Raw genomic sequence first — 12,630 nt, forward strand, 5'->3', positions numbered from 1 at the left:
CGGCGGCACCTCCGGAGCGGCAGGGGGCGCTGTTCGCGGGGAGCGGCCGCCGCTGCAGGGCGCCGCCGCTGTCCCCGCTGGCGCCGGCCACGCTGAGCTGCGCTGCGCCATGAAGGCCATCGTGCAGCGGGTTGCCCAGGCCAGCGTGACAGGTCAGTGTGCCCGAGCCTGGGGCCGCGGGGCCGGCTCTGTGTGTGTCTCTGGGTGTGTGGGGGCGTGTGCGGGCGCTCCCCTCTTGCTCCCCCGCATGGTTTGGCGTGGGTCGCTCGCTCGCGGCTGCCCCGGGGCCCGGCCCCCGTGGGTGCGTGTGTGGGGTGTCCGTGGGGTGTCCGTGGGGTGTCCGTGGGGTGTCCGTGGGGTCTGTGTGCAGCCCCGCCTGGCAGGCGGAGGTGGCACTCACGCTGCCGTCGCCTCCCGGAGCGCCTTTGTGTCGGCAGCACGGTCGCAGTCATCTTGCTGCGCTCGCGTTCACGGAATCACGGAGCATTCCGAGTGGGAAGGGACCCGCAGGGATCACAGCACTCTTGGGCGTGCGCAGGACATCCCCAGGAGTCACACACTGTCCGAACGCTGCCTGGGCTCCGGCGGGCTCGGTGCTGTCACACCGCCGTGCTGTCGGTGGGGCTGCCATGGTCACGGCCGTGCCTGGTGCCAGCCTTTTCCATGTCCTTCTCCCGTGGCTTGCATGCGCTGGCACGAGTCACAGCCACCTCCGTGCATCGCAGGCATGTTGGCAGTGCAGCCTGGCTCATCCTTTTGCGCTGCTCGTACATGTCAGTGGTGCTGTCCCAGCTGCCAGCAGGCACTGCTCCCCTGGGTTCCGACGGGAGCGGTGTGTCCCGATGGAATGTCCCTGCTGTTGCACTGCTTTGGACCTGCTGTGCTCAGGGTGCTTCAGATTCCCAACAAGTTTGCCCGTGAGGCAGTGAGTGCCCGCTGTGGGAGTCTTCGGTGTCACACAGCCTCTGTGTGTCAGCGCTGGCAGATGCGCCTGTGAGGGCACAGCTTTTGTGCGCAGCTGGGACTGTGCCACAGCTGTCACACCCTGTCAGTACTGGGCTTCTTGCTGGCTTAGTATCACTTTTCTGGTGGGAATTTAAACTGTTTCTGGCTGTTGAAGAGTTTGGGAGACAGTGCTGTACTTAGCAGATTAAATTTCTGGACTGAAGGACTCACTCTGATCCAGCCACTAGTGCACAGACACTTTCAGCTTTCACTGGAAGCCTGATCTCCTTTCATTTTGTGGGATGTTTGGAGCTTTTTGTCCCAGTCATGAGCCTGGATGCAGTTTTAACAGCTGGGTAACTGGTGCTTATCTCAGTTTTAATACCACATTTATTCTTACTACAGTGATCTCAGGGTCAACCACATTAAGATAATTAAATTAAGATAATTTAAGATACTTCTTAGGAAAACACAACAGATCTATGATAGTTTGTGTTTTACTGTAAATGTTATTAAAGGGGTTGCTTTCCCAATTGGGAGGGCTGAATTTTTGGGTTATTAAAAGTCATGTTTCAAAAAATCAATGGTATTCTTATCAGATTCTTATCATTAAAAATAATGCAAAGTATGAAGGGAATGGTGAAATAGAGAAATTGAGAGCACTTAGTGGCATCAACCAGGTGGATAATTTTTCAAGGATTGGGGAAGGTTTTACCACCTTTCCAGTTTAGGACAACTGATCCAATTGTAGTATAAAAATCTTTATACAGTGTTTTTAAATGCTGGAGTAAGTAACCCAATCTCATAAAGAAGTGGTGGCATTGGAATGCTTTTGAAAGAATGCTTCTGTGTAATCTTTCAAATCTACAAACTTAAGACAGAGGAAACACGGTTTGGAATACTGTTTTCTTTAGTGGTTGGACAGCTGAAACCAGTCCTAACTTGTGCCATAAAACATGGCAGTACATTTAGTCTTAATGTTCTTATCCCTCTCTTCTTTCTGCAGTGGGTGGTGAACAGATTAGTTCAATAGGACGAGGCCTGTGTGTGCTGCTGGGCATTTCTTTGGAAGATACACAAAGAGAGCTGGAGCACATGTAAGTCACTCCCTTCCTTTTGCCTTCCATTTGTGCATTGCTGGTACCTGTGCAGTAGCCAAACAGATCAGCTATTCCTATTGGGAAATTCAGGTTTGCCTGTTAATTCCTCTTCAGATTTTACCTTGAAGACAGGTTTCTTAGAGTTTTCTCTTCATGTTCCATTGAGAAAAATCTGTTCCCATTTTCTGCTATGTGTGCTTTATCAAGAGCAGACTCTTTTAGGTGTCTGTCCTTTTTGAGTTGAAAAGAAATCCATCCTTCAAAGATGGGATTTATGAGAATCCTCAAACTTTCCTTTCAGCTTGCAGGTGAGATTTGTTCTTCATAAAGGCAGGGTAGTCTTGTCAGTTGTTTGTCTGCAAACAGGAATCAGTTTTGGCAGCGTGAGGGACTGGCTCTGGCCATCTGTTCCATGGCCACAGAATAGCGGGATTCAGGCAGCAAACACATGCAAGACAGAGCTCTCCAGGGGCTTCTTGTGTCTCTTTTTGCACTGGTTATTGCTCTAGGGCTGACCTCAGTCCTTGCAAAGGCAAAAAAGGAATAGGTAATGGAGCTGACTGATGTCAAGAAGAAGGGGTTTTTATTCTCACATGCTCCATTGGTTTGCCTCACTGTTTGCCTCCCTCAGTGTGTAACATATGCTCTGCCATCGCTTCCCACCCCTACCTTGGTGCATGTGGAAGCTGCTTCTGAATTTCACAGGCAGGAGATGTGTAGCTACCCTGCTCTCAGCTCCAGGTTGTTGGGATGGCTGACACAGGAAGGGCAGGAAGCCAGCATCTGGGCAAAAGCAGTGAGAGAGAGCAGCTTAACTAGGCTTTTCAGGTCCTATTAAAGGAAACTTTATTAATCCTGTAAATGAAACAACAAACATCTCTATGAAGAAAACAGAGCATGATGATGACTTAAACCTTCTGCTGGGTCCTTCCAGTGGATGCTTTCAACAATCCACTTCATTCAGGAGTTAATTCTGTTTTTTGTTGACACACACAAGTTGGCAAGGATGTTCTTGTGACTGTGCCTTAGTGATGGCAAAGCCCTGAAGCTAGACCATAACAAAGTCTCAGTTTTGCCTTACAGTGACTGTCTCACCTCTGGTGCAGTGCAAAATGCCTGGCTGGTGACTGCAGTTGAAACCCTTTGCATTTGATAGGCTCCCTTGATGCTGCAGGTGTGGAGAAACCAGAAGAAACCAAAGACAGGAGAGTGGCTTGGATGCAGTCCTGTAATCAGTCAAAGTCCTGACATGGACTGGATTGCAGGTGCCTGCTACTTTTCAGGATCCACTTGTGAAGGTCCCTTTGTTGTCTTGAGCCAGTCAGTTCTGTCCCCTATCTCTAGAAAATTGGCCCAAAATTCAAACCATTTTGCTGCCAGCTGCAGTTCTACCCTGTTCCCTGGATTCCTCATCTCATCCTGATGAAAAAGTGTTGTCGTCATCTGGCTTGTGGGGCCTGGTTTGGGAATAGTGCTAGGAAGTGACAAAGCAGGAGGAGTATATGTGAATCATGATTGAAAACAAAACTCCACAGTTTTAAACGCTGTTGAGGATGATCTCATTTTGTACTGAGTGCAGTTTCCTGGTGCAGTGGGAGGATTAAAATTCCCAAAGCTGTTCACATGTTAAATAATGTTGTAACACATAAAAGCAGATAGTAAAGAGTGAGCTTTCTTACTTCCTGTGCCATCTTTATGTCTCTGTGTAACATATGGTTATTCTGTCCTGGTACCACACTCTGAAATGTGGATTAATGACCTGACACTGTTGTGTAGCTGTATAAGGGCTCTCTTGGTTAAGGCTCTGCCTAATGTGATGAGATACCCATGGCTGGGAATGAAGGTTATGTGAAGGCAGGCTGAATACCCAACTGTTACCTCATTCTGTATGGTACCTGTTGATCCTACATGGGACAATTTAGGAATGATCTTCTCCTCCTTCTAGGGTTCGAAAGATCTTGAACTTGCGAGTCTTCGAAGATGAAAGTGGGAAGCACTGGTCCAAAAGTGTGATGGATAAACAGTATGAAGTGTTGTGTGTGAGCCAATTTACTCTCCAGTGCATCCTGAAGGGAAACAAGCCTGACTATCACATGGCAATGCCCACGGAGCAGGCAGAGTCTTTTTATAACAACTTCCTAGAGCAGCTAAGAAAAGCCTACAAACCAGAGCTTGTTAAAGGTAAGGATGGAAGGTTGGTAAGGTCCTTGCTGTGACCAGTGGACATTTCTTGTGTGTGTTCTTTCCTAATTGTTGCTTTCTTTATTCTGTAATTTTCTGTAGCTGAGGGTATGTTAACAATATTTTCACTAGAACCTGTCAGGGTGATCACTCCAGTCTTCCTCTAGTCAAGCCATTTCCTGGCCTTGCTCTGGATGATATTCTTGTATTCCTTTGGCTGCACAATATGAGCAGACCAGAGAGGCTACAGCCTTGAGAACAAGCTCTGAGGTCAGGCTCCCTCAAAGGCTGGATGTTTTGTGCTGTACAGATAGATTAACCCAAGAGGAGCATTTTTTTGAGAAGTGTGTTTTAGTAAGGCTCAAAGGTGTCACCAGCATGTGATGGACAGCACAGTTCCATCTGTCACTTCTACATCCTGTTAAATGGAATTGTGACAGTGGGAGGTGTAATGTGCTACTTGAGAACAGCTTCTGGTTTAGACTCTCTCTCCTCAACTCTGTGTCATGTGTGGAACAGTTTTCTCTTTACCAGAAAATGCCTGGCTTCCATGTGCATTTGTGCTCTGTCCACATTTAGTCTTTTCGGTTTGGTTTTCTGAGTGCTTTCTGTCCATTTTCTTATTCAGATTGACTTTTTGCTACACTTGACAGAAGACAAGTTTCTAGAAAATACTGTTTTTAAAATGGTGTCTGTTAATAGATAATGGTTTGCCTTACTTTCCTTGTGAGTAAAAAAGTAAAAAAAGACAGAAAACTGATAGCTGGGGAAAGTTTTAGAGGCTAATTTTGATATTGACTCTAGGTTAGGGTAATTACTCCAATACTTTCCAAGGAGGCACAGTGAAATGCACACATGTCCATGTGTCCAAAAATGCCCATTTTTCAATCTTTTCTAGCTTGATATGTTCTTCCAACATTTGTTCCTGATAAGGAGTGCATTTCTGGTACCCGTTCAATCAGTTTATATTTTGACTGCAGCTTTTTGAATTCCTTCTCTCAGTGAATAGCAGTTGGGTACCTGAAATGAATATTAAGTGCCCTTATTTTGGCACTTTTCTGCAAAACGAGCTTTCACTTCTGCTTTTTCTGTACTAAAAGCACAGATTTGGAAACCTAAGAGTGCTATTGTGTCATAACATTTAAAGCTGCTGGCAGCACTAGAACTACCTGTCAATTTATCATTTTCCTTTCTTATTAAGCTGTGCCAGCTATGGTGTGTTGCACCCAAGTCTGTTAAGATTCTCTTAGGTTGAAGTTTCTGCTGTGCTGATTGCTTTGCCAATGTGGTTTTTTGCTTCTTTGCTGTCTGGAAAATCTGTACTCACATGTGCCCCTACATACACACAGGCACACACACAACAGTTGTAGTTATTGGGAGATTAGAGCTGGATTCTCTGGGTTGCTGTAGGTGCCCTCCCCTTTCGATCCTACAAATTGCTTAATGCATTTTAGAGGAGTAATTTAATCACTGAAAGTGAAATTTGTGTAGCTGAGGCAAAGACAGATCAGTAAAGGTCTTGTCCTGTCTCGTAAGAGCCTTGTGTTTTTGGGTTCCTGTTTGTGTTCAGTAGAGAATTTGGCTGTTGGAAGTTGTAGGTGCTTGGCAGGCAGCTCCTCTCGGCTCTCTGGTCTGCCTGGCTAGGAGCTCAAGAGTGGTAAGTGTTCATCAGAGAGAACCATTCTTTCACACCAAGAGCAGTGGGACACTTGACATACAAAACCTTGGAGGAGGTTCAGAGCCATGGTTCCTAGTTTAGCACAGTTTAACACATGGACAGCCACATCTAGGAAATAAAAGGCTGCATCAGAAGTCCTTGCTTGTTGTGCTTCAGTGCTTTCTTGTGTTCTTAAACATCTCACTCCCCTCTGCAGAGCAGAGCTGGTGCCTGAGCACTCCTGTGTTGTACAAACTAATACCAGACATACCAAGGCTCCTCCTCGTGTTTCAGGGCCTTTGCTCTCTGTCTTGAGTGTGGATTTAGTCTTCTGAGGTAGTAAAGATTAACATGGTAAGGAGTGTGAAATGTCTTACTCCCTTAGTAGTAAGATATGAGAGGATTGATCCACAAGGAAGAGTTTAACTCAAAGTTTGGTACAAGTTGAAATTATTCTCCCTGGTTAATGCCCTTTGTGAGTGTTGTCACTTCAGAATAAATGCTCTTATCTGGAGCAACAGTATTCATGTGAGGTTAATTAAGAATAACTTTCCAAGCAGACAAGCTTAGAAGTATAAAACCAATGTGAAATTTCTAGGTCATAAGGCTTGAAATATGTACAAAAGTATTCTGGAAGTAAATGATACCTCTTTTTCAAGTCTTTATGGCTCAGATGTGGCTTCTCTGACTCATGTCAGGTGAAGATCTTTCATCTGAGGAAGGCATGTGTGCTGGGTTTTTAGAGGCAAGGAATTTGGAGAGATGGGTGTCCAGCAGAATGAACTTGTCACTTTAGTAATACTTCTAGGATCCTATTTTATTGCAGAAGATGTTGCAAGATGAATTGATCCATCCAGAAGTCTTAAAATTGGGAAAGATGAAGAGCAGTAACTAGAAATTTAAATGTGTGAGGAGAATGGGAGGGAACTGTTAGAGAAAGATATTCCTTGACAGTAGTTCTGGTGCCAAAACAAGATAGAAAGTGCTTATGACATGGTAGTACTTGGAGTGTTTATTTGACCACTTTTATTAGCCTCTGGAAAAAAGGGCTTGTGGAGTTTTTTTTTTAGATACATACAAGAAAATGGAAAAGATCAACCCTTTTTGTAAGTAAAGTACAGCAGAGGGATGGGATGATTGTAGAGAGCAATTTGAAAAGTTGTGCTCCCACTAATAAAGGTTAAGATAATATTCTTTGTTTGTTATTTTATTAAAGCAAGATACATTAGTTTTGACAGGGTTTTGTGGTCACAGGGTGTAGGTTACATCTGTGTAACTCTCAAAGACCAGCCTGAGTTACCAGCAGGACTGTAGAAATGGCTGTAGCAGACTGGGACTGAGCTGCACCCCTGTGTCTACTGCTCTACAGTATTCAGTTGTCAAATGCTTCAGAGTAGGTGACAGGTCTTCTTACCTTTTGCCTAAATACAAAGTTCCTACAAAACATCAACTGGATGCCTCGGTTGAGCTGTTACATCCTTTAAAATGTCATTTCCTGCCAATGAGAGCTATCCTGCCTATCCTGAACTGTGATTACCTGTAGACTTGGTTTGTTTTGTGCATGTTTCTCTACTTAGCTTTGTATTTATCCTCTCTGAGTGTCAGGCTACAACATAGCTGGGTGCACATACCCTGTTTTTTTCTTAGTAGCTTTCTGCAGTTCAGTAGTTGTCTGTCCTTTTATGTATTTTTTATTTCTTTTTGGTATCACAGTTGGTAAGAGCTTTGGTGTGTGTTATCCTCCCAAGGGCCCTGAGCACTTGTTGTCTCTCCCCTTTTCAGATGGCAAGTTTGGTGCTTACATGCAGGTCCACATCCAGAATGATGGTCCTGTAACAATAGAACTGGAGTCCCCAGCAGCCACTGTTGATCCTAAACAGGTAAGTGACCCCTAAGGTCTGTCTGGAAAGGATGATGTGTATACTCTGCAAATCTGTAGCATTCCTGTTATGCAGCAGTACAGCTTCCATTAGGTACTTCCATTGTCCTTCCTGTGCAGCCTCTGAACAGTTAAATAATTGCATTGTTTTCTTCAGTTCCCTAGCCTGTTGATGGCCACCTGCTGTCCTGGGAAGGGTTGTGTGTATGTAATGTGAAACAGCTTTTCACATTTTATTCCTCCTCCTCGTTAAAGCTGTTGTTTAATCATGACTCATTAACAGTGTTTTTAATAAATCTGGAGCACCCCCCTGCCTTTAGTGAAATTTCTTACTGTGTGCATGTGGGTGACTGGATGAAAGTGGAGAGCTTTTGTCAGAAACAAGGAATAGCAGAATTTGGGAATTCAATCCCAAATTTGAGTCTGGAGTGGACAGGAGAATGAGTTAGCTCTGCTGAGAAACAGCACAAAGCTGTGCTGAAAACCAAATGCAGTGATGAGTCTTCCTCATCTTCTAAACACAGCACTGGCCAACTTTTCTAGGCTGAAAGAATGGAGGAAGGGATTGTTGTGCTTCAGCAAGGCTACACCAACCTTGTTTGTATAATGCTTCACTTAGCCTTGGTGAAATTGTTACTGCAGTTTATAAAAAGGGCATGAGGGAAGAACCTGGAGACTACAAGCCTGTAAATCTAACCTCAGTGCTTGGAAAAAATGTAAAGAACATCATGCTGGGTGCTGCTGAAAGGCATTTAAAGGACAGTGCACTGTCAACAGGGATTCAAAAGGGAAAGTCCTCTCTAACTGATTTAATACTCTTCTCCAATAAGGTCACTTGCCAAGTGAAGGAAGGGAAGGTGATGGATTTAGTTTTTCTAGATTTTATAAAGCTTTTGATACTGTCCCTGATATCATCCTTCTCAACAAGTCACACAACTATGAAATGAGCAAATACAAGTGCCCTGTGTTGCCTTAAATAGCTTGGTTTGAAGTCAGTTTTGTTTTTACCTCCAAATTCTGTTCTGGATTCTTGCGTCATGCTTTGGCCCCTGAAAAATCTGCTTCTGTTTCTAGTGTTTCTTTCTGTACCCTCACAGTTTTAGCCCAAAGAGTTCTCAGGCCAAACCATGCATAATTAGCAGCAGCAGGAGCTCTTTTTTTTTGGAGTGAGAACTGGTGCCCTGTGAGTAGGTGTAAAATAACCAAGAAAATACCAAGGTGTGTAGGATTCTGCAAGGTTTTGTTTCTTTCTTGGGGAATATTGGCTTTTTTAAGGGTTTTGCCTTCACAGTTCAAGGCTGCCTGCTTTACCCATCTGACAACACCTTCCTGGTGGCCACAGCAAGAGCTGAAGACAGGGAAGGATACTGGTTTTTAGACTTTCTCTGGCGGTGTAAGGCCCAAAACTCCCTTGATGAGCCTCTTAAAAAGACTTAGGGTTTTTTCATGTTCCCTGAGTTAGACACAAGGGAGAAATTCCAACAGGATATATTACCAAGAGGCCAAAACAACAAAAACTTCACTGGCAACCTTCAGAAAATCTGATAACTTTGGCAAAAATTTAGAGCAGCATCAATTAACACAAAACATTTCACAAAGCACTGACTTAACCCATTCCAACTTGCAAACTCCAAACCCATCCAAAACTATGAGGAAAGGGAATTACAAGAAGAAAGAGACAGAAAAGATACAGAAAAGAACTAATGTAGCTCACACTCCTGTCTCAGCAATGTTCAGCTGATAGAAATTCCAAGAGGAGGTGGGGTCAAGACATGCATCATGCAAAGTGTGATGAGGAGGAGCCAATTTAAATTGTTCTCTTTCCTCTTGCCTGCCCATTGCATTCTTTTTTGCTGTCGAAAATCTGTTGATTTGTTTGTAGCTTGGGATCTAAGGCTTAGGGATGGAGTGGTTTTTATATTTGTGCTTTCAGCTTTAGCAAGAAGAGCTAACTGAACCATCCTGCAGTGTTTAATGTGATGCTAGCAGGAAGAGATTAGACAAATAATTGCTGATGAATAGCTCTTTTATGCCATTGGATGTGACAGTGAAATACCTCATTTTGTCTGAGCAATTGTCTGTTTGTAATTGGTAATCCAAACTTCATAAGTCATTTGCAATGTAATTAGTAAAAGTACATTTGGATTAGTCAGTCCAAATGTATTTTTTGTATTCCTTGTGCTAGAGGAATATAAATAAATCACTTCTCTTTTATACTTGGGGTGATCATGTTACCTTATGGTGATAATTCACTGTCTTTACTAAATTTTTGAAAATCCCAGCCTTCAGCTTTTTTTTTTGTTTGTTTTGTTTTGTTAATACATGTATTGGTGTTATGAATTTAAGTTGCAAGTTTTATACAAATGCTCACATTTACAATTTTGTAGAAATAGACTTCTGAAATAGTTTTATTACATGATGTATTTTCTTCCTTACTTTGTGAATAGCTTACAAAACTTGAAAAACAGCAACAAAGAAAAGAGAAGACCAGAACCAAGGTGCCCTCTGAGTCAAGTAGAGAAAGAAATGCCCCCCGAAACAAGGATGACCCCAGTGCCAGCAGCGGAGCAGAAGGAGATGTGTCCTCGGAAAGAGAGCCTTAGCTCATCCAAGGCAGGCCTCACTTTTGGCTTCTCTCCTCTGTAATGCTTGGCCCCCTGCCTGTTTTACTGAAGCAGCACATGCAGAGAGTGGCATTAGAAGTGCTGGAAGGTGAAATTTTATGATCTTGCTGGTTTTATACATTTTACAACCTCTGCTCCCATCTACAGTTGCACACCAGAATGTTGGGATGGGTGAAAACCTCTTCCCAGCTGTGTGCTTGGCTAGAGTTGTGGGTCTGGTCCGGTTGTGACTGTTTCCGTCTTGACTCAGGAAATCTGAAAGTTTGATCTGGTAATAAAGCAGTAACTTAACTCAGAATCCTGCCATGTGTTCTTCAGATACATGGAGATCTGGGGTTGTATTTCTGTCTGTCCTCACCTAGCAGGGAGCTTACTCTGGAACAGCCCAAATACAGCACAGTCCCCAGCAATGGAGGTGGAAAACAGCTCAGAAGCTGGAGACAGGGCAGAACTGCAGCTTCCTTTCATGGTTCTTACCTGCCCCTCCTCAGTTTGTTCTTTCCCAGGATTAGTTAGTCACAAGCTGTTTCATGGACCTTCACCATCTAATAAGGACATTAGGGTAGGCATTGAGAGCCAAGCTTGCCTTAGCAGCAGATGTTCTCTCCCTTCAGACACTTGACCTGCAGGACATGCCTAGATATCAGTGAATTAGACTGAATATAGACCTGAATCCTTTGTCATGGATTATCTGCCTATGTAGATATGTGTTTATCATACTCTTCCAGTCAGCTTTAAGCCTTCAGGACACAGCTTTCATTACCTTCCCTCCCTCTGCCTGCCCCCAAAAAGCCACACTGCTGATTTTGACTTTTCAAAGCTCTCAAGAAAGTGTTATTATTCTCATCTGCACTCTGAAGCTGTGAGCTGGCTGTGCAGTTTAGTTATTAACAGCTTTGCAAAATTAAGTTTTAACCTTTCTCTCATTTTCCAGTCCCCAGAGTTTAGTCTGGCCGTGATTTATATAATTCAGCATCATTCATTGCTCACAAAGTTCCTTACTTTTTTTTTTCTTTTTTAAAATCCATGAATTTCCCAGGTGGTCAGACACTGGGTAATGATTTCTGTTCTATACAAGGTTTCCCAATCACCTTTTCTGGGTTGTGTTGAAATAAGAACATTTTAGAGGGTTTGCAGACTTTCTAGAGTGCTTTGGTCAGTCCAGTCTTCCTGATAACATGGATTTCTGAGGAGCTGAACCTCTCTCATGTGTTGTGTATGGATAACCTAACAGTAGTTTTCATTGTGTTAACATTGTCACATCCTGTGACAGTGAGATTCTTTTCTCTATGGGATTTGAAGGAATCCTGCTGTATTTCTGCTCTACCTACAGTAATGTTCCTGTTTGTTTGCCTTCCACAGTTTCTTACACAAAAGCTACACTGAATTCTTGAAGAAAGACCCAACATTCACCTCAGCAACACTCCTCAACGACTTGGGAAAAGGATGGAAAATGGGAAAGCAGAGCTGAGACATTAGAAACCTATCATTCTGTATTGAGCCAACCAAAGCAATGCTATCAGATTCAGTTGTAAATGTGTAGTGTCAGTAGTGAAAAGGACTTGTGACATTTCTGTGTATGCATTCTCACACGACTGCTGACTAAAGGGTGACTGTAGGCAGATTGTAGCAGAACATTTCACTCTCAGTACATAAGCTCCATTTAAAGAATAAATCAGGGTTTTTCCTTAAACTTACACTTGAATTCTGAAAATTCTCTGAGCAGGCTTGTGTTTTGATTGTCACTCTGTGGTGTCATGTGCTACCTGTTTCCATTGCAGTGTGCAGATCTGTGCATATTTTGGTAAATTGTTAGCTGCTGCCTGACCTCAAGTTGGGCAGTCCAGTCTTTCTGCATGGACTAAGTTATTAAAAGGGAAGGTCAGACTCTAGTTGTTTATGTGGAACACATCTGTCTTGTAAACTTTTTTAAAAACAGAAAAGACTTTATTAAACAAATGATGCCAGCTTGAGTGCCTGTTGGTGTTTGTGGGTTGCATTCCCTGAGTCACTCCTGGGTGTAATGAAGCGGGGGGATACAGAGCTAAAGTTGTAGGCCAAGACACCTATTGCTTCAACTCATCCGCCTTTCCTGTGGAAGGTTGGAAGTCAGGCTGCTGACCTGAAATCTTAGCTGTTTCTAGCACATCCAAGTAATTTATTTTGTGGTGGCTGTCAATGCCACACAGCTGCTCCACCTACTGCATCCAGGGCTGCTGACACTTCTGTCAGATCATGGGAGGC

The 12,630-nt window shown here is 43.7% G+C and overlaps 1 protein-coding gene across 1 annotated transcript; it reads left to right on the top strand.

The window, feature by feature from the left end:
* Positions 1–41: 41 nt before the first annotated feature.
* DTD1 (D-aminoacyl-tRNA deacylase 1) lies at positions 42–12,359 on the top strand. Its single transcript, XM_033054802.1, has 6 exons — positions 42–152; positions 1,952–2,042; positions 3,991–4,226; positions 7,666–7,763; positions 10,210–10,375; positions 11,749–12,359. Exons 1-5 carry the CDS (start codon positions 110–112, stop codon positions 10,363–10,365), a joined length of 624 nt encoding a protein of 207 aa, XP_032910693.1. The 5' UTR covers positions 42–109; the 3' UTR covers positions 10,366–10,375; positions 11,749–12,359.
* Positions 12,360–12,630: the final 271 nt, after the last annotated feature.

The sequence above is a fragment of the Catharus ustulatus genome, chromosome 3, assembly GCF_009819885.2.
Source record: "Catharus ustulatus isolate bCatUst1 chromosome 3, bCatUst1.pri.v2, whole genome shotgun sequence".
Taxonomy (NCBI): Eukaryota; Metazoa; Chordata; class Aves; order Passeriformes; family Turdidae; genus Catharus; species Catharus ustulatus.